Below are 20,913 nucleotides of genomic sequence, written 5' to 3'. Positions count from 1 at the left end.
TGGTTTTTGTACAGACTGTAGTATCATGAATGAACAAGAGGGTAGCTATAAGCTACAAGCATTACTGAAATATTGTTTGTCACATTATCAATAGGAAAATCAGAGAGTATTTCTAAGAATATGTCTGGTACATACACAGCCATAGAAACTACAGCTGAATCTTCCCTGCCTCTGTAACAGCACAGTTCAACATCAGCTTTCCTTGTAAAACTAAGGGGCTGGTGAAACAATAGTTTTGAACCTTAAAGCTTTCTCCCTTTGAGGAAAGAGAATCAAGAAGTACTGCAGTTCAGTATGTATGTATTACAAGTATTTAAAGAAAGAACCACAAATGAGGAGATTTCTTTAAATTTCTCACGTGGAATAGTTTTAAGTCATTTGTTGCTTGAATGAAGGAAGTTTTTGTTTTGCTTGGTTTGTTTGTTTTTTAAAGTAGATTTAAAGCCTTTTCTTGCTTATTACCCCTGGGAATAAATAGAATCTGTAAGTACATTTTGCCTTCGAATAATATCCTGGCTTATAGGGAAGATATATTTACTGCACTGTAAAATATATAATAACCTTACTATTTGGCAGGTTTCTTTACCATAATAATCTAAATTACATTTAATACATAAGAAAAATCTAAAACTTGTCTGACTAAACTTAGCTTCTGTTTCAACTGAAGCTTTGTTTCTGAATTGCAATTATGCTAAAAAAAAAATCATTAACTGCTTAGTAATCTTGAGTTTTATTCTAGAATAGAAAGTTAAAAGAAAAATTATGGCTTTAAAAGCACCAGAAAAAGGAGTCAAGCATATTGCAATAGAGCAGAAAAAAACAGCACTTCCTTTTTAGTTATTTTTCATATCGTTGAAGACATTCAGAACTGTGCACTGAAATTTCAAAAATCTCACAGTTCAGATAAAAGTATCTCTGTACAAATAATGCATGTCTGGTCTTCATTTTAAATTCAAATTCTTCTATTCCAATACACACAATCACTCTTGTTTTCTGCAGATCAAGACTTTTCTGTAAAACTCAAGAAATCTTCTAGAATATTATTTTGTCCAGACAAAACATGAAATTTTCCATTTCAATCACATAAAACCTCTTGCCAGAGTTCAAGTGGTGTATGGACAATGTTCTCAGACTCAGGATTTGAGAACTGTGTGGAGCTGGGAGTTGGGCTCATTTACTTTGAAGATGACACCAAGATGGGAGGGAGTGCTGATCTGCCAGAGGGGAGGAAGCCACTACAGAAGGACCTGGATAGACTGAATTGATGGACCAAGTGAAAAATTCCATTCAAGCATTCAAACACACATATAAACAAACCCCAGGTCATTGAAGTTATCAAATAAATGGAACCTAAGTAAAGAAAATCTTATGCTGAAGAGTGGTGTGAAATGATGCATTTTGAAACTCACGTGGTTAAGTAATGTAGAAAGCTTTGATCCATCTTGAATATTCTTCTCTAATATGTTCAGGACTTTTACAATTTTATCTGTTGAGAGCTATAACAAGAAAGCAAATATATCAAGCAGCTGTGGGAACATACCAAACTGCTGAGAAAAGGCCTGCAGATGAAGGATGGAACTTATATAAAACTACCACGAAATTTCAATTGTATCACTATCACAATAATGATTAAGTTTTGACTTGAGCATAACTGAGAATTTGTATAATAAAATTAAAGCATTGAAGTATGTTTTTAGACTGCAATCTAATGTTTTTTTCAACCAAGAAAGTCTGGATGAACAGATTCAAAACTGCATGTCTGCTATGAACGTTGTACAGTTTTACAGTCTTTTTTCTAGAAACTGAATTTCAACAGTTCCAAGCATGAGCCACATATTCTAGCTAACCATATGCAGCTTTATTAGGAAAAAATCAGACTCCCCAGAAAAGCAGAAATAAATTTCCTTGGTATTTGAGTACTAATACATAGGAGATGCATTCTTACTAATTTCATTAACTTTGAACAATTAGCATGCTTATAAACATAATAGAAATGTGCTTACTGATATCCTACAGAATTAAATAGTCTGTTGAATATGCAGATAAAAATACAATAACTCCAGAAAGATATCTTTCACTCATCCAGATTATACTGGTGTACATTTCCAGAATTAACACAATTCTTATTTTACATATACATGTATGCACATGTGTATTAAAAGAAGCAGATGCTAAGGTTTACAGCTGAAGGGATTGAAATGTCATTACAGTGAACATGTTTTTTTTTTTGCAGGTCCAATGAAATTGAATGTTCAGAAAGAGGTAAAGACTATGCAGACGTACCTTGTCCATAATACCCATTGCCTTGATTTTTGCTGATTCACTACCCAACTCATTAAGCTGATGTTTTCCCAGAAGTAATTCCTGTGGAATCTCATCATCATCACCTTGGGAAAAAGAAAGGAAACAGTCATATCTTAAATAACATTTCAAAGAATGCACTACTGACAGACATTATGAAAACGCAAATTCAAGAAAACCTGTTCAAGAACTGCTTCACAAATAGCTAGCATCTAAATGTTCTAACTAATGATGACGGCTTTTGGTTTTGATAAAACAACAACTTGGTCAACATGGCCTGTCACATGCTCCAAAATATCATTTAACAATCTAAAATGAGGCATCTACATTTTTTTATATAGAACCTATTTATCACAGTACTACCCTCATTTAGCAAAGCAAATCATGAATGATCATAGCTCTACTACTAAAGCACATATCTCAGTCAGAATAATGGTTGGAAAAAATGCACATGATTCCTAAGGATACACAATAAAAATGGCACGCATTGACATTCATCGACACTTTTTAAGCCCAATCAGTGGATGTGAGCACAGTGGGGCTGTGGGTGATGCATTTCAGAAGTGATGACTGCAACACAAAATACCAGCCATGTTCCTTATTGCCATGAAGATTTTTATGAAAGTGGCATGCGGGTTCTTGTCCACAGTTGGCAAATTTGCATCACTAATGGTGATGACTATGCAGATGAATAGTGTTCTATAGCATCAAATAATGCTCTTGAGCTCTTTTTATCTGTCATAGTTTCCACGGAACAACCAACTCAGTTAGAAAGAAAAACAGTTTTAAATCCAGGGGTATAGACCAGATTGCTTTAAAAACTATAGGGATTTGTTTATTGCAACTCTTTCCTCATTCTAATCCTGTGATAGTAAAACGTGCATTAAGCACTGTGCCACTTCAGAAGAATAATAAAGTAGCAGATGCACTCCAGCAGACTGTTATTTGTCTCATGATTTATGACTCGTTTGGATTCTGTAGGGAAGGGAAGGGCGATCTGCCTCCAGTGGCAACTGAAATTGGAAAGGTAAAGGTATCCACTCAAGGTGGAAAGCATATAAGCACTATTTAGTTGAGCATGTATCAGAGGAAATTAAATTAGAAAGAAAAATGCCTGAAAACACTAGAAGTGCAATTTGTGAGTCATTTCTTGTGTTTCTAACTGGAGGGAACCACTTCAAAAATTTCTGACATATTACCCAAGGTTGTAAAATCCATGTCTTCCAGATTTTCCAAAATATTCTCTATTGAAGCAATAAATCTTTTGAAGGTTGAAGAATCCATCATTTCTGGTGGGAAATAAATAAATAAATAAATAGATAAATATTTTATGTACAATGCAGAAAATAAAAACTGAAGAAAATAAACCTGAAAATTACCTTCAGGTGTTAGTTTAGGCTCATAAGCCCTCCTCTTCTTTTGTTTTTCTTTTTTCTTCATTTTTCTTGCCACTAGTTGAGAGAGCAAAGAATGAAACTAACAGTTTGTCATAAAGGATTATTTACATTTCTTATGCTTGTACTAAACACTGCATGTAAAAATGTTTATTTCACTACGTCCAACTTGTCCTTTAGAAGTGCATTAGTATTACAAAAGAAAATGCATTTTTACAACGATGAGTTACCGTCACTGAGGCTAGGAGGAGGAGAATAATCATCCATATCAGAGTCATCGGGACTGCGATTACGGTAACGGCCACTACCAGAAGTCCTTCTTCCTTCATGATAATGACCACTTCTCCTGTGGTCACCAGAACCTCTTCTGTCATGCTCTTCATACTCCCAAGCTTCATCTCTATCCTTTTTATGTCTTTTTCGAGAAGCTAGAAATGAAATGCATTTTCATTCTAAGTATAAAACCTCTAGTTTTAATATCTCAAAATTATAGGTTTACAAGTAAAACATTACCATATAACTGTTCCATAAAACAAGCAAACACTCCAAACCATTATGTAAAATTCTGTTATGGCACTAATCTAACAGTTCATTTTGAATTACATGAAAAACATGCCTGAAATCATCAAAGACACCAGCAAATACTTAAAAGTATGAGTTTAAAGGACTTTTGCCCTTTGTTTAAAAGGAGAATGGAACCAAATACTTTTCTTTCTCTCCTTTCTGAAGAAAATATTCAGAAAAAATATTGTGGCTATTATCAAATGCAACTCAGGGTTCACTTTGTCCATCTAATAGAGGAAATTCCAATTAGACTTATAATCTATCTGCTTAAATACAGTCTATTTTGCCAAAGAATATAAAAACTTGTCTTGATATATATTGCACATAATTCATCGGGAAGGAGAACGAGTTCTGGAGTAAACAATTAGTATTTATCACTGATGGCTTTTATAAACACTTTCCAGTCATAAAGCACAGCAGAACTAAATGCTGAAGAAATCAGAATGATGTTTTCATCAGAAACAAAGATTTGGTGAAAATAAAATATTCAGGGAAAGGGAATAGAAAGTTTTCCGTTTTTTCTTTTTTTTGAAGGCAGTCTTGTACATCTTTAAGGAGAAAAGATGCTAAGATGTAATAGAGAGAGGATATTTCATCGTTTCATCCATGAAACTTTCCATTAACTAATGTAACAGGATAACAAAAAGATGTCTTATATAGACTGTGCTGTGAAGATCAAAATAGTTCCAACACATTGCGCTCTAGACTAGCAGAGTTTACTGTTCTTGTGAAGTATCGAACAACCCTTACATTTGTATGTTTCTACATGTTTCTGCCAAACTCTCCTGACACTTAAAAAGGTACAATTGTATATTAAACTGCTTTTGTGAAGAATGTCTCCAAGTCTTTATTCAGAACTGGAACAGAACTGACAAATTATTTCCATAATTCCAGTTTCATGATAAACATAGGAAAGAAGATATTGTCCATATCAAGATATAGCCAATAAGCAGCCCAGTCACAGGCAATAAGAATAAAGAACTATTGAATCTGAAGTGATTTCTGACAACCCTCTCAATTCCCAACCAAATAATAATTTCACTTTACTTTTTCTTTCTTTCTTTTTTTTTTTTTTTAATTCTGTGCTCCAGATCATTAGCACCTTGAACAGCTGTGGTAAAGAGAGAATATAAAATCCTGAATGAAGCAAATCATCGTTAATTTGCTATAATTACATCTTAGAGAAGTTTAATAAGATGTTTACATAATCCAAAGTGGAAATTGTCTAAACATGGGAAAGAAAACTCATTACGAGTAAGATGTCCTCTCAGGTTAACAGCAACAGGTACTTCTGTTGCAATTCTACATATGCTAATGCAGCAAAGATGTTACTTAGACTCAGTTCACTCCATCTTGGCACACTTTGTCAATGCTGGCAAACCGAACTTCACATTTACAAGCAAAATCTAAAAATACTTAATACAAAGTAGAAACCTCTTCCTAACTTAGAGGCATATTGTAATTTTTGACATGAACACGATCTGATCACCCAGCAAAATTCTAGCTACAGGATTTTTTCTTTAACATCACTTAATTCAAGGCTAGTATCAACATTTAATGCTATTATTTGAACAAAAAAATAAGTAAGTCCAGTTTTTCCAGCAACACACAAGGGAAAGAATAAAAGAAGAAATACTTCAAGAAATTTCTAATCATTAGCATTCTTGATTTATCATGTCACATAAAAATCAAGAAGCAATTCCGGGAATCCTTTGCTTTTCTTACCAGTGAAATTAAGAATTACTTATATATATCTATGTATGTTCTTTCCCTCTGCACAGCTTTGTTTCTAAGCTTTCTGAACTACCTCACAGGCTATCATCTTAAATCAGGTTTTCTAGAAATGTTTCATGGAACAACTAGAAGAAATCTGGAGAATGGCTTCCCATTAATGTAAGTACAGAAACAGATTTAAAGAGTAGTTGCTTTTCATCTTGAGTTACAAATAAAAATGGAATACTTACTCTTTTATGAGGTATAGAACAAGATTTTTAGGCAAGTTGTTGTCTGTATAGCAAACTTGTTTTCATGCATTTTAGACTAGCCAACTTAAAAAGAAATCTTTTTGAGGAAGTAGAGTATCAGTCCTGTTTTGTCATAGGAACATAATTATGTACTACTTACATTCAAAAGCTTCTTCACTGTCATTGTCTTCATCAGAACTGATTTCAGCATATTTTGGTTTCTCATTAACTGTGCTACGTTTTCGCTTGTTCATTTTCACACGTTCACAAAGAGGCATGGTGGATTCAATTTCTGCCAGAAGCTCAGGAGGCAACTCCTTTAACACTGACTGATCTATGCTACCTATTAATGAAAGTAAGGAGAGTCAATTTGAACCCAAAGATAACAAAAAAGAAAAGGAAAAAAAAAAAAAAAGAAAGAAAGAAAGAAAAAAAAAGAAAAAAAAGAAAAAAAAAGAAAAAAAAAAGAAAAAATTTTTTAAAAAATTTAAAAAGTGCTCCACACTACAGTTATTTTTCAGAAACCACATACATCCACTAGCAATACCACACTTAGAAGTTAGACATATCTGGAGGTATTTGACAGGCCTTTCTAGAACTTTATACATTGTTCATGCTGCAAATGAAAATTAACATAAATAGCATAAATATCTCCATCATGTTAAACGTGAAAATAAAAACTAATTCAAACTGGTGAATTACATTTGTAAAATGATATTCCTGTTCTGTTTCCACAAAACAGTCTATTTTTTTTTTATCCTCTGAATTTGACAAGTTCTCTTGAAAGTGTAGGTAAATGAAGAATTCATTGTGCTTTACCATAATTTAGTTCAGACAGATTATTTCACCTGCATGTACTACCAGCTGACTGGATGCCAGCCAGATCTAATCTTGAGGTCATACAATTCTGTCTACAGCTATGCAGCATTTGGGGAGAGGCAGCTTCCAACCAACTCTAGAAGAGAAATTTGCATATATGTGTTTTGACACAATTTCCACAGGTACAGACCATTCACCAAAGAGCCTCAGATCCTGATTCCCTAAAACACACACTCAATTTTATGTACAATCAGTAGAACTATTCACAGATCATAAAAACTACAGAACATTTGGCCAAATGAATGCCTTGCAAAAAACAGTCAAAAGTAAAGGAACAAAAGGTGCACACAGATTCATACAGGTGCTTAAAAACCATATACACATACATCAGCAGGAATATTTTCTACAAATAAATATACAAGCCTTTCTGAGGCTATGAGGAAAAGTATATTTAAGACAGAATAATTACTAGCTTATTTGGAGAAAGAAATCAGTAATGCACCATATTATCCACTGGCACTAGTTGTCAGACTAAAGACACCTACACAGTTTCAAAATTCATGATGTAATATTAAGGTTGTGGTTACTGTTTTGAGAAACTGATTTTGTTCTTCGTTTTGCTTACACTGTACACAACAAATGTCTGAGTTAAGATGAAAGGTGATGCACTGTAAACAAAACCTTGTGGAACCTTTACAGAACCTTGTAAACAAAATTCACATGCTACTCTTTTCTATCTGCTAGGCATATCTACTATTGCTTTTCTGACTGATTTTGGTAATACTGTGCTGGGAACAATCTTCAGAAATAAGTCATTTGTCATCATGTTTACTACATATCAATGAAAGAAAAAAATGCAAGCACTCATATATTTATTTAAAATTCAGATGCTACAGATGCTCTAGAAAACAGGATAAACTTTTTTTTTTTTTTAAAGAAAATATATTAAGTATTCTTTATTTAAGAAGGCAATAACAGAAAAGAGAACAAATAGAAATTTTGTAGAAGTCTCTATAAACCATCTTTAAATGTTTTGTATGTTCCACAGTGCTTCCTGAACATTGCTGCATGCAGTTTTCTTGGATGCTGAGGACTGTAAATAACCAAATCTAAAAAGTTTTAATCATGCAGTTGGGCATGACTGCATACATATCAAACAATTCCGATACACACAGAAAAGGACTGCACATCCGTTTTTGAAGACATTCAGAGATTTTATGCACTGTATAACTCCAGCCAAGAGCTGAAAGTAGCTGTACTTAAGTTAATCCAAAAACTAGGAATGATTCAGGAAACTGAGCTTTCAGAAAAACTGTCCTCTTCAAAGGAGAAAGGTTTTTTGTTTCCCCAATGACTGCCATCAACTAATCAATACACATACTGTGCCTGGAAGAGACCACAGTCATTAATGTTCTTCAGACATTACTTAAACATACTCTCAAAGCTGCCACAGCTATTAAACAAAACAAACAAACAAACAAAATAATCCAAAACCAGAAAGAACCACAAGAAAGTACCACCATAACCAGATCTTTCCTCCACTCCACACAGATGAAACTGAAGGGTGAATCATAGAACAGCTGTAAAAACAATTAATCCTGAAGAGCTGCAAACATACATAGCCATTTCTTGTTCAGTGCTTGTCCAAATCTACACAGTACTTTCTCACACCAGCAGCTCTTGACAGAACACAATGAAGATAAAATTGAGAAAGAGAGTTTTAGCTAACAATGAATTAATCCAGACTCAATTTTCCACATTTTGGAATCTTTCCTACTAAGTGTGGTTTTGCCACATATAGTTGAAGGGTCTACAAATAATTAGTTAATACAGCAGAAGCAATCAACACCAGCTTTCCTTAAATACATGCTGGTTGCTCTGAAAGTAATGCCTTCAACTTTTTTTTTTTTTTTTTTTTCATGGAAACTACAACAGATATGAAGAACACGATAACTATTTGAATGAGCAAAATAACAGCTACGAAACACTATTTTTCAACAGAATCATCACCAATAGCTACATATTTTCACGAGAGATGAACAGGAGCCTGGATACTGTGCTCACAAATTATACCAGAACAGGTGACCTCCTGTTGCTGTCACCACTGTTGAGACATACCACCCGCTGCCTCAATGTGCTCATCATTCACAGGCTGGTGCTTGGAAATAAATGCTTGGAAAGCAGAAATGAATGTCAATGGATGCCATTTTTCCTGCATAGAGGAATTCAGTGACATGGAATATGCTCCCAAGGGCAGTGGGCACAGCCCTGAGCTGCCAGAGTTCAAGGTGTTGGACAAAGCTCTCAGACATGGGGTTCAGATTTTGGGAGCTGCTGTGTGGAGCTAGGAGTTGAATTCAGCGACTTGTCTGGGAGAAGGGACTGACTGCAAGACTGTGTGGTGCTTAGCTGTCTGCTGAGTTAAGCCACTGCAATTTTCATTTGGAATATTTCATATCTTGAATTTTAGAGATTGTTTTTAATTTTCTTAATTTTATGAGAAAAAAAGGCTTGTAACTCTGCTGTCTCTGCTCATCATCTTGTCCCTGCAGTTGTTCTCCACAGTGCCTTTTGGAAATATGGACTAATTTAAACCAAATTTTCCAAATAAACTCTTTATTTAGTTGCCTTAGAATGTGTCTATGAATTACTCACATTGTGATTCTTAGATGTGGTTTTGCATGAAATATTGTAACAGTATTTAGATAATAGGTATATTTCTAGGCCTGGCTGGTAGGATACTGTCTGCTTAACCATATATAAATTTGGACAAACGACTTGCTTTACGATGATCTAAGTCTGTAAAAAGAGACAAAAGTATTTGCTATGGAGTTTCACGGCAAGCCATATTTTGCCAGAAACAATTTAGGTAAACCTATTTTCTTGATACTATTTAAAATGACAACAATGATACCAAAATATGCAAACCTGCTTGAACGGTAACTAGTATCACCAATCACATTCTAATACCTCAGGAACAACTTCTATTAGTTGTGGTGCATTATTACTTTCTTATTTGGCCAAAATATAAAGAGGACAGAAAACTATTAGTGTGTGTTGAAAACTGGGCTACAATGATGCTAAAGAGTTTGGAGAGAGATGGATGAGGAGTGGCTGAGGACTCCCTGTTTGCTGGGCCCAGAGCGGAGGAGCTGAGGAGAGGCCTTGTGGCAGCTGCAGCTCCTCACAGGGAGCGGAGGGCAGCGCTGAGCTCTGTGACAGCGACAGGGCCCGAGGGAACGGCATGGAGCTGAGCCGGGGGAGGGCCGGGGTTTGGGGAAGGCTCTGCCCGAGAGGGGGGTAGGAATGAAACAGGCTGCTCAGGCGTGGATTTCAGGAAGTGTATGGACAACACTCAGACACAGGGCTTGAATTTTGGATGGTCCTGTATGGAGCCAGGGGCTGAGCTCCTTGTGAGTCCCTTCCAACTTGGACCGTTCCATGATTCTATGACTGTGTACTCAGGATAGCTAAACAAACAGCTAGTGAGTACAAGTACCATGGCAAGTGAAGCTTGAAAAAAGCTGCCTCCACATTCAGAAACTTGTACTGACAACTTGTCATATACTTTCCTTCTGACATTACAAATGAAAAAACTGTCCTGGTTTTCTGAGGTAGTGTTAATATCACACCGATATTTTGGCTGCCACTGACAGATATGTGGTGGGCCTTTACTGAGCAGCAGCATGGATGGAGTGAAGGTCAAGGGCCCTGAATTGAGCAAGCAGATAGTTCCACTTCATGTGACATCATGCAAAAGCCATAAAGCTGTGGGGAGCTGGCTGGTGTCAGGCTCTTGCTGGGCAATTGTCTGGCTGTCAGCAGGTGGTGAGATGTTGCTAGTGGGATGTCCAAATTAGAAAGAAGGGATATACATATCTCCCTACTGTTAAAAGAAGTTTGGAAAATGAATGTCTTTTTAAAATACGTAAGTACTACTTAACTTCAGTAGTGAGGCATTACAGTGCAAAGGGTTAAATTACTGCACGGATGTGATGAACACCTTACTTGTTGAAACTGTGGAATTCCAAATTTTAGTGCAAAAATTAAAAATATGCTTCGCACTGCTCTTTTCCTTAAAGAACATTACAAACGTTTTCCTTAAAGAACACTTGAAGAAGAGCGTTCCTCTGTGTTCTTTACATGGCACACTAAATCCTTGGGGATCCTAGTGCTGTGGCCACATGAATCTCTACAGCAATAAATTTAGAGTGAGAGGAAAGTACATCCTGTATCATTCTATACAGTCTGCTTGAACACATCTTTCAAGATCATTTTTCTTCATTTGCCTGGGTACTGGTTTAAGGTGAAAGTTCCAGTACTCTGGCTAATAAAAGGAGAGGTTAAGTCTCCAGTACTCAGCTCTGGCTTTGAGAAAAGGAACACAGAAGAGTTGGGAAGATAAGAATCTGGACACAGCCAATGAATAATTCTACAGTGCAGTTGAAGTCCACACTGCCCACAGAAAAGAACTGGATACTCAAAAAGTATTTTATGAAAGTACAGGATGCTGTCAGAAGCAAGAAGTATTTCTTGGTGGAAAGGAAAACTTCCAAAGAGCATTATGAACGATCTAACCAAGGAACAGAGAATACAAACAACAAAATTCGTGAAAACTGCTGAAAATCGGGAGAACTTCCATTGTATCAGTGACAGCTATTGAACTGCTGTGGTAACTATTATAAGTTATTTGTTCCTTATTGCTAGGAACAGAGTTTTCATCCTTACCAAGTGATAATAGGAGACTGGCGAGGTCCAGTTTGGAAAGACATTTTACAAACACAGCATTACTAAGAATAACATGGAGCTACACATAACATAATCACTTTACCAAAAAGACTGCTAATGATTTCAATCTTCAGCGTTAAAGTTTAAGCAAGCCTAAGCCCAACAAATTGAGCCTGCAATAAATAGCATTGAAAAATGGCTATATCTCTAATTACGTTACCAACTGTCCATTTTTCTTGTCGCTCCTCCCTAGAAGATGAGCACCTAAATGATTACTGAGATTGACAAATCAGACTGTTTGCAGTAGTGCTAGAACTCAAAGGTTGTGTTACACAAATGCAACAGAATTTGACGTTGCTATAAACTACCGGAGTACAAACAAGAGTAATTGTGGGCTAAAAGAAAAACCACACAGGCACGGTAGAAAGTAAATCTAGATGCAAGGTTGTAACTCTAAAACAAGAAGAGAACCAAAGTGCAGTGCAGTGAAACCTTTAGTTCTTCCTGTAAGACTGTGTGAAGAATACCTCTGAAGAAAGGGAAAATCTCAAGTGAAATTTCAGACACGCCACCAGAAAATTTAGCATGTTTAGAAGACTTACACTGAGCAACCAAATTTGTGTTTACAGAAGAACTGAACAGGTAATGAAGTCCTGTAATAGCAATGTACAATGGGAGTGGGAATGGGCATTAGAATTTTTTTAAACAAACTTTTAAAGATTATATTTGAAGATCCAAAAAGCATTTCTGCTCAGGTCTTAAATAAAACACATACTTGTTTGTCCTAAACTAAAACATGCATTACATACACTGTGCTTGTTTTGGAAAGACAGTCTTTCACACACAACAAACCACAGATGCTGCCTTACACTGGCAGCTGGTTTCTCTGAAAGCTCATATTTGCATCATGCTTTAATAAAGTAAATCCTACTCTGAATACATTAACTGAGAAACTGGTAACATAGCTGACCAGTACAGCTCAAGAAAGCAGCATAGAAGGTATTCGCTGAAGTCCTGTAAAGAAAGAATGGCTGGCACACATGACCTCACAATCTTGATATCAAAGGGAATAGTTCCAAGGAGCTCCCACAACACAGATTTCAGTAAATACAGGATAGAAGGCATTCACAAATGTTATAACCAGTGTGTTCAGTCTGACCTGTTCAGAAGAGGCTACGGTAAGATCCCTCACAAGCAAACAAACAAACAGCCCTTTGAAAACAATTCCATAACTTTCCTCTGAGAATGGACTACATCTTTCAGGAAAACAACAACAAACAAACAACAAACAACCCCCAAAACTGCTGAAAGATCAGAAGAGAGAAAAACATTGTTTCTTCCATTGCAAATGCCAAAACGGACCATCAGGGTGATCCAGGTTTAACAGTCCTGTGCTATAGCTGCTCCTTCCCTTCGTTTCATAACTTACAGATTTACAAACTTGTCAGCAAAATATAACAAAAATGTTTGTCTTTTCACACAACAATGAAAGCTTATCCACATACACAACAACAGCACAATTTTCAAATTTAAAACGTATTGAAATTTGTAGAGATTGTATAGATGTTCCATTGACAAAACATTCAGCCCATCTGAGGTAGAATTATTCCTTGAGACAGAATGACCATCTAAATGGTATTGTCAGCTAAGTGAACTAGATCTATTTCAAACTGAACAGCAGTGATGCATTAAGTCTGCAAGAATACATTTTTCTGGGGGAGGGGTGGATGACAATGGAAAAAATAAAGGACAAGAAACATGAGCAAGAAAAAACAGAAAATTAAAAATACACTAAGCTACATGAAATAAGAGGGATGGAAGAAGAAATGGAGAAGTGATGCAAAAGGCAGCAACAGAAAAGATGTGCTATGCAATCTACTAAGAGGTGTAGGATGAATCAAATAAAGGATGCTTATGAAAATCACATTTCAGTGGCATTAAAATGAATGGCCCTGAGTAACACAGTGAATACTATTTTCTCTAAATAAGAGAGAAGACACTGGAAATCACACCAATATTTTTTGTGTTGGTTTAAAAATATCAGCAGTTGTTTACTGGTTCCTTCCCTCTTGCCAACTTACACTGGACCCCAGAGACAGCAATGTCTACACTCCCCTAAAGACAGAACCTTTAAGCAGGTTTATTGTCAAAAAGCCTGAAGAGTGCAGGCTCCCCAGAAGTGTCGCATTTATGGTGTTAAGGGCAGATGGCATTTTATAACCCTGTTCTTACTATGTTGTTTTAAAGCATCTCCAGAAAAAAATGTATTTCAGTCTAATAATTAAAGATACAGAAGAAGAATCCTAGGGCTTGTCTAAGTAGTAGCTTCCATGACTCCAGCTACAGTGGTTTATACAGACACACTTTGACCAGTTTAGGTCACACATATACCAGATATGTTTACATACATACCCAGATGAAGTACAGAATAAAACCATTTAAGACTTCCTACATTAGGTACTCGCAACAGAATAAATCATTTCACTTACACTGGGGCAAAACATCCAGAAACAAGTTGTTAAATGAGTTTCACTTTGATTTATAATATCACCATATAAGCAAGCAAGTATATGAACGATCAGACTTTTAGGTTTACTTTCCTAACCCAGAAGCAACATATCTAAAAGAAAGACAAAATATAATGCAGTTAACAAAAATAATCTTACCTTTATTAGATTTGGACGACTTGTTCTTGTTAGGTTTAAAACAAGATCCCCTTGATTTATCTTCTCTGTCCTTAATAAATTTCTGTACATCGTCCAAAGAAAGCTTCTGAAGGACAACTACAGGCTTAGCTCCTTTATTCAAGTCTTCAACTAGCCCAATCTTCTCTATTTTGTCCTTCTGTTCACTTTTAAATTCAGTTTTCCTTGACTCCTGAGTGACATTGCCATCTTTGTCACGCTTGATTTTTGGAATGACAAAATGTTTCAATGCACCAGATCTCGCCCCCAACAAATAACTGGGAAACTCAGCTTTATTGTCAGGATGTGCTTTATTACTCTCTACTTTACCCTTATTACTGTCTGTCCTTCGTTCATCCTTGCTGTTGGATGATCTAAAACCAGGTTTATCAGGTCTCGATTTGCTAGAATCTCCTTTGCCTTCCTGTTTAACACGAGGGCTGTCAGGTCTTGACTTTTGATCTGACTTCTGATCCCCAGTAGAAAATCTTTCCCTTGATTCGCCTGAGTCATGTCTGTGTTTCCTTTCAAATTTCTCAGGTTTTGATCCATCAGTTTTAATACCATACTTAGAATCATGTTCATTTCTGTTTGAAGATCTCAAAAATTCAGTCCTTCTAATCTTGGATGGATCTCCTCTGTATCTTTCTGATTCCCTGTCCTCAGATCTCTGTTTAAGGCTATCGTGGTCACGCCTCTGAGTATCAGAAACTGAACGCCCATCTGGCCTTTGCTTCACTGGATCTGATCTACTATCAGATTTTACCTTTGAAGTATCAGATTTCACATCAGGTTTATGTCTAGACAATTCAATTTTCTTTTCTGCCAATGGCTTACTGGAGTCCCTCCTGTTATCATGCCTATATTTTGGTGTTTCAGGCCTGCCTTCATTCTTCTGCTTGGGTGTTTCAGGCCTGCCTTCACTCTTCTGCTTTGGCGTTTCAGGCCTCTGTCTTATTTCTTGTTTGCCATTATTTTGTTTTCCCTCATTTTGTTTCATCTCCATTTGTCTGCTCTCATTTTGTTTCAACTCTGCCTGTCTGTTCTCATTTTGTTTCATTTCCATTTGTCTGCTCTCATGCTTGATGTCATATTTAGCTTCTACCTGTTTATTGTCATTATATTTACTTTCCAACCTTCTGCTCTCATTTTGCTGAAACTCCATTTGTCTGTTTTCATTTTGCTGGATTTCTGTCTTTTGAACCTCAAAGTCAGACTTTTTCCTAAAAATCTCAGGGTGGTTTTCAGGTTTATGTTTAAGAACTCCAACAGTCTCTTCTTGGGGAATACACACAAATCCATCATTATACTGCTTAATCTCTTCAGGTTTTTTGATAGCCTCAAATTCCTGAGTTATTGTTGCCTGAGAGTCCGCTCTTCCTGCTTGCTGAAGATCAATACTAACCATCAGTGCTGGCCTTGCCCCATTTCCTGCAGAACCTGTCTCCTGAGAAGCTGGCCTATTTCCTCCAGCAGCACCCCCAGCCTCCTGCGGTTTGTTTTCTTGTTTTCGCTTCTTCAGAGGCTTATCTGCAAATTAACAGAGAAAAATCACAAATTATATATATAGAAAAAGGTCAATTGTACAAGCCATAATATCTTCCCGCATAAAGTGGCCACTCTCAGCATGTATGTTCATACACAAGAAAACTCACTGAATTTAAAAGCAAGAATAGACCTTCTCTAGCTAATAGTTTTTAATGTATTCATAGACTATTGTTCATTGCCAGCCAAACAGAGGTGTCAATTATTCATTTAAAAAAAACCCTCAAAACACATGAAATCAAAGTTCCCATAAAACTCCCATAAGAACAACCTAACAAGCAGTCACAGTAAATAATGACCAAGACAAGCAAGCAATCAAAAATATTTGATCTTGAAGCAGAAGTCTGCAAAGACAAGCATAAAGACACCTTCATAACTGCTCTTTGATGAGTACTACTGTAAAGATTCTCCTTTGCAGATACAGGATGCTTCATTATACATGAAATTAGCAGGGATCTACAACAATTAAATCAGAGGCTCACCCTCCATGGTTCAGTGCATTAGTTGGATTTAATGGATATTAGTGACATGAACAGAGGACCAATGTGCAAAAATTATTAAAATAACTCCAACACTCCATGCTTCTCTTTGAAGCAAAACAGTATGCTAGGAGTTGGAGCCTACACCATAACATGTATATTTGTTAGGGGGGCAACTATATGATTAAAAGCTTGAGTAATTTCCCATCAGAACCATATCACTCTTCACAGATGAAATAAAAAGTTAAGTGATAATTTTACTTAGTATAAAGAGATTGAGTCTTCAACAGTCCTCCTTGTTTATACAAAAAAAAAAAAATTATCAAAAGTCTTATATAGAAAAAAATAAATAGTAAGCCAGCCATACATGCTGTAATTTGATAGAATTCACAGAAATGAAAAGTGCGTGGAAATATCAAAATGAATGGTATTAAAAGCCATTTATTTTAGCAACATGGTACTATAAAGTAAAACTAATTAATGCCATTAAAGCTGTACTCATTTGTGAACTACTACCATCATGTAATTTGTTAAAAATAAAAATAACATAAAAAAATAGCAAAGCAATTACCTCCTCCCTAATCAAGGAATCTAGTTGTAAGTCTATGGAATAACTAAAAATAGGTCATAAATTCTGTTCTGTAAATCTATGCTCAGCTCAGACTACAAATGGAATGTTAGAAAAATAAGTAATTTGTGCTTAGGTCTGTGTTGTCTTAGCCAGCTCTCTTCTAGAGCGCAGCGGAAGTCTAAGAAGGATGCAATCAAAGATGTGCCTAAAATTGTATAAATTGTAAACAAAAATGACAAAATATGTCTTACAATGCCATCTGTTTTAGAAAATTCTTTTTCAAAACAATGTAAACTTGGAAGGATCATCTTCAAAATTAACATCAGAACACAGGGACAAGGAGAATCACAGAACCGCCAGACGGTAGGGGCTGGAAAGGATGTCCAGAAATCATCAAGCCCCACTGCATAGCAAGTAAATTTCAGTAATGTGGACAGGCCTTTTATCTCCCATCATTCTCATTCTCAAATCTATTTGTGCACTTCCACTTCCTACAGTTTTAAAATTATACACAGCCATTAATGGTTGGTAGGCAGTGAAGACAAATAAAACAAACTCCATGCAGAAAAGCCATCAACTGAAAATAAGTTACTTTTCAAAAGTCAAAACAAAATCCTATAGGAAAGCCTGTCAAATTTATGATAGACGTGCCACTTAGAAGTTTATGATAAACTTGCTACCTAGAAGAAGCAGCTTTTCAGCACAGATTTATTTTTTGTGTAGGGCATATTAATTTCTATAAACTAATGATTAAAATGTAATATATAATATATAAAATCTTCATAGAGTGACAAAAATTCTTTTTCTCTCTGTGACTTTGAGACCTTCGAGCTTTGACCCCACTGAACTTCATGGTAGGTCTCAGGAATAGTCAGGGAAGTGGGCACCTCCAGAATGAGAGATGATAAGTTTCAGATATTCTTTTTCTTTTCTTATTTTCTTTTAAGTGCACACACATGTGTACACATTATCTTCTCAACTGACAACTTTGTGAATTTTGAAATACAAATTAAGAAATATTTGCTCTTAAGAAAAAATTAGTCAGCTTCTTCATTTTAACTCAGAAACATCAGCCACACACAAAAAGGTTTCATATAGCTCTAATCGAACTGTAGCCTTTAAGACATGACTGCTGCCACTTAACTGTTCCATTCCTGTAAGTGAGCTTATCATTCATAGCAGAAGGGAACAAACATTCACACTGTGCAGTGCATCTGTTTATGGTGCTAGCAAAGATGAGTTGCATTAACCTGTCAGACTGAAAAAGTTGGCTAAGAGTCAAGGAAATGTCTCCTTTTGCTACCCCTACTGCCAAGCAAGGCTGATGGCTAAGAGCTGTGATGCCTTAAACTGCTGTAGCTGGATCAAGCAAAACTCACCTTTAAGAGCCCTCATGCTGAGGGCTCCAAGATTATACAACCAAAACAATTCAGGTAGGACCAATTTTCACTCTTGAACTTCTGTAACTGATCAGGCACAAAATGCTGTTCATCTTCATCATCCAAAGTGTCTACTTGTAATTTGAGAACTTATAAACAGACGATCACATCATGACTTGGTACATTCCCTCTAAACACAGAGCATTTTTGATGGGCCTTCTTCATTTCTCTTGACAGCTGAATACTGATGTTTGTCACAACCACAACCTGCTGTGTTCTTATCTGAGAAGAAGATGCCTTCAAAGTTTTATTTCCCTAAAGGGCAAGGTGGCTGTAGACAGTGTGAAAGATTACTCATAGATTTCTTCATATTTCCAGTGCATCTTGATGGCCATCTTCAGAACTAGAATTGATCATTACAGTTTTGCCTCTAACAGATTTTTGGATCTAGGACAAATACCAGCTGTAACAAGGGCATCCATTACAAGTAGGATGAATACACAGTACCACTATCTTCATCAAGAATAACTAAAAAAAGAATCCACTGAGTGAGCACAAAAACTTTTTAAGTTGTCATGATGGTTGCAGAAGAGTGAAAGGCAAAAAACACCACTGGTCTTCAAGAACTTAATCAAATCTTAACTGCACTTTGAATTATATGAGCTTAATCAACAGACTGTTGAGCAAAGGTTAATTAATTTCTGCAAATGGATGTCTTGAAATCTCCTCTTTTACGACAAGACATATGCAAATTTACATAAATTTACTTTGTTAAAGAATGAGTTCAAGGACCCCTCAGAATCATGATGAACAAACAAACATAGGGACCTTAAAAATATCCATTAAAATGCACTTCATATCCTTCAATGCATAAATGTCTAATCTTCATCCACTTCAGTCCGGAGACCCTGGAATTTCTTTTTGCTATCAGGATCTATAAGACTAATGTTTTTCTTTCAGATTCCACCGACCTACATCCAAAGCTTGTTAGGATTCTGAACAGGTAGGCTGAGAAGCTGGAGATTAGCAAAGTGTGATATTTTTTTGCTTTACTCTGTAACAACTTTTGTAACATAATGAAAATGTTGTTAGAACAGCTTTCTGACCGCATCAGAGATTGGGCATCCAAGTTCACCTTCAGATTCTTTTATTTCTAGAAAAATTATTCTCTTCCTCTAGTTTTATAACACGAATGTAGATACATCCAAAATGATCCCTTGAACAAACTTATGACAGTTCAGAGTACTGTCTGATCCCAGTTATTCTCCAAAAGAAGCATTTTTTCTACTGGAAAAATCCATATGGATATTCTCCTAACATAGCAGCACATTCACCAGTTTATAGCAATTTAGTGCCCATAAGCTACCTCATTCTAAAATACAATAGAGATGACGTACCAAATTAAATGTCACTGCAGTTCAAGAAACTAAACATTGCAGGAAAGCACAGGTTTGAGCCAAAAAAGTTTTATTTATTTCCAAGAGGCTATGTCTTACCTGTCCTGTTATCAATAGTATTCTTAAAGACAGGTATGGCTTTCTTCTTGGAAATTTCTATGTGTCAAAATGATCAGTACTTTCAGATTTAGAAACTATTTAATTACCATGGAACTTTTGTTCAAAACGAAATTGCGTTGAAATAACCACAAATAACTCCAAATTCATTTCTGCTGAAATGACAAGTCAATCACATGAAGAAGCATCGTCCTGAAAACAGACGTATTTTGAAGCTGAGTAAATGTTAGGGACAGAGACTGGATGCGGGAAGAAGGACAGAGTCTGGATGTGGGAAGCTGGGTAAAGAAATGTCTCAATTAACCTGAAATTTTTCCAAAGCAGCAGCCAGAACATCACTAATGCTGAAATTCCCAAATGTTACTGCTTTCATAAGAATCCAATAATTGCCTTAAGTATCACATTGAACTCTTTCAGCAAAAGAATAAAATAGAATAAAAAATGTATTATTTAGCAAACAGAAACGGGTGTTTTAAAAATATATGAGAAAAAGTCTCAAAAAGAAATATAAGATTGCAGAGCCTTGTTATAGCAGAATGTTAACGTTCCAGTCTCGCTAATGCTGCTTTGCAGACACTAAAATCCAGAAATTTCTGAATGATCAGAAGTGACCTTGAAGAATCAACAGTAAAGTTATCTCTTCCTCATTTACACTCTGTAAATGAGGAGTGTAAAGATTTAAGTTGGAGACTTCAGTTCTGGGATGGTTCAATGTGTAGGTACTCCTCTTAAGAAATGCAAAGAAGACAGAACCTCAACACTGAATTCTGGATCAACCATTTTGATGACTCCAGGATAGACTTTTTTTTAAAGAATAAAAATGAGGAGTCTAATATTTTACAACTCTGCCACTCCTTGCGGATCACATGGTTATGCCTCCACTCATTTGAAATGCAACTTACTCGTACTATTTAGATCAACAATTAGTACAAGTGTACTAAACATATCCAACCTAGCAGTCTAATCCTAAC

At 35.9% G+C, this 20,913-nt stretch overlaps 1 protein-coding gene across 7 annotated transcripts in view; it reads right to left on the bottom strand.

Moving 5' to 3' along the window:
* Window positions 1–20,913, bottom strand: part of NIPBL (NIPBL cohesin loading factor) — a 135,317-nt gene that overhangs the window by 32,708 nt on the left and 81,696 nt on the right. For 4 of the 7 annotated variants that reach the window (XM_015848466.2, XM_015848465.2, XM_015848469.2 and 1 more), the window contains 7 exons: window positions 14,437–15,984; window positions 6,384–6,566; window positions 3,926–4,123; window positions 3,681–3,752; window positions 3,501–3,590; window positions 2,284–2,387; window positions 1,410–1,496 (listed from right to left, as the gene is read on the bottom strand). In XM_015848466.2, coding sequence (XP_015703952.1) covers window positions 1,410–1,496; window positions 2,284–2,387; window positions 3,501–3,590; window positions 3,681–3,752; window positions 3,926–4,123; window positions 6,384–6,566; window positions 14,437–15,984 — 2,282 coding nt within the window. Of the gene's footprint in view, window positions 1–1,409; window positions 1,497–2,283; window positions 2,388–3,500; window positions 3,591–3,680; window positions 3,753–3,925; window positions 4,124–6,383; window positions 6,567–14,436; window positions 15,985–18,428; window positions 18,460–20,913 lie in introns of those variants that run through there. The other 3 variants (XM_015848472.2, XM_015848473.2, XM_015848471.2) reach the window with 2 other exon arrangements.

This window comes from Coturnix japonica, chromosome Z, assembly GCF_001577835.2.
Source record: "Coturnix japonica isolate 7356 chromosome Z, Coturnix japonica 2.1, whole genome shotgun sequence".
Taxonomy (NCBI): domain Eukaryota; kingdom Metazoa; phylum Chordata; class Aves; order Galliformes; family Phasianidae; genus Coturnix; species Coturnix japonica.
The sequence above is the reverse complement of the archived record's forward strand: the minus strand, read 5'-3'. Positions and strand labels throughout refer to the sequence as shown.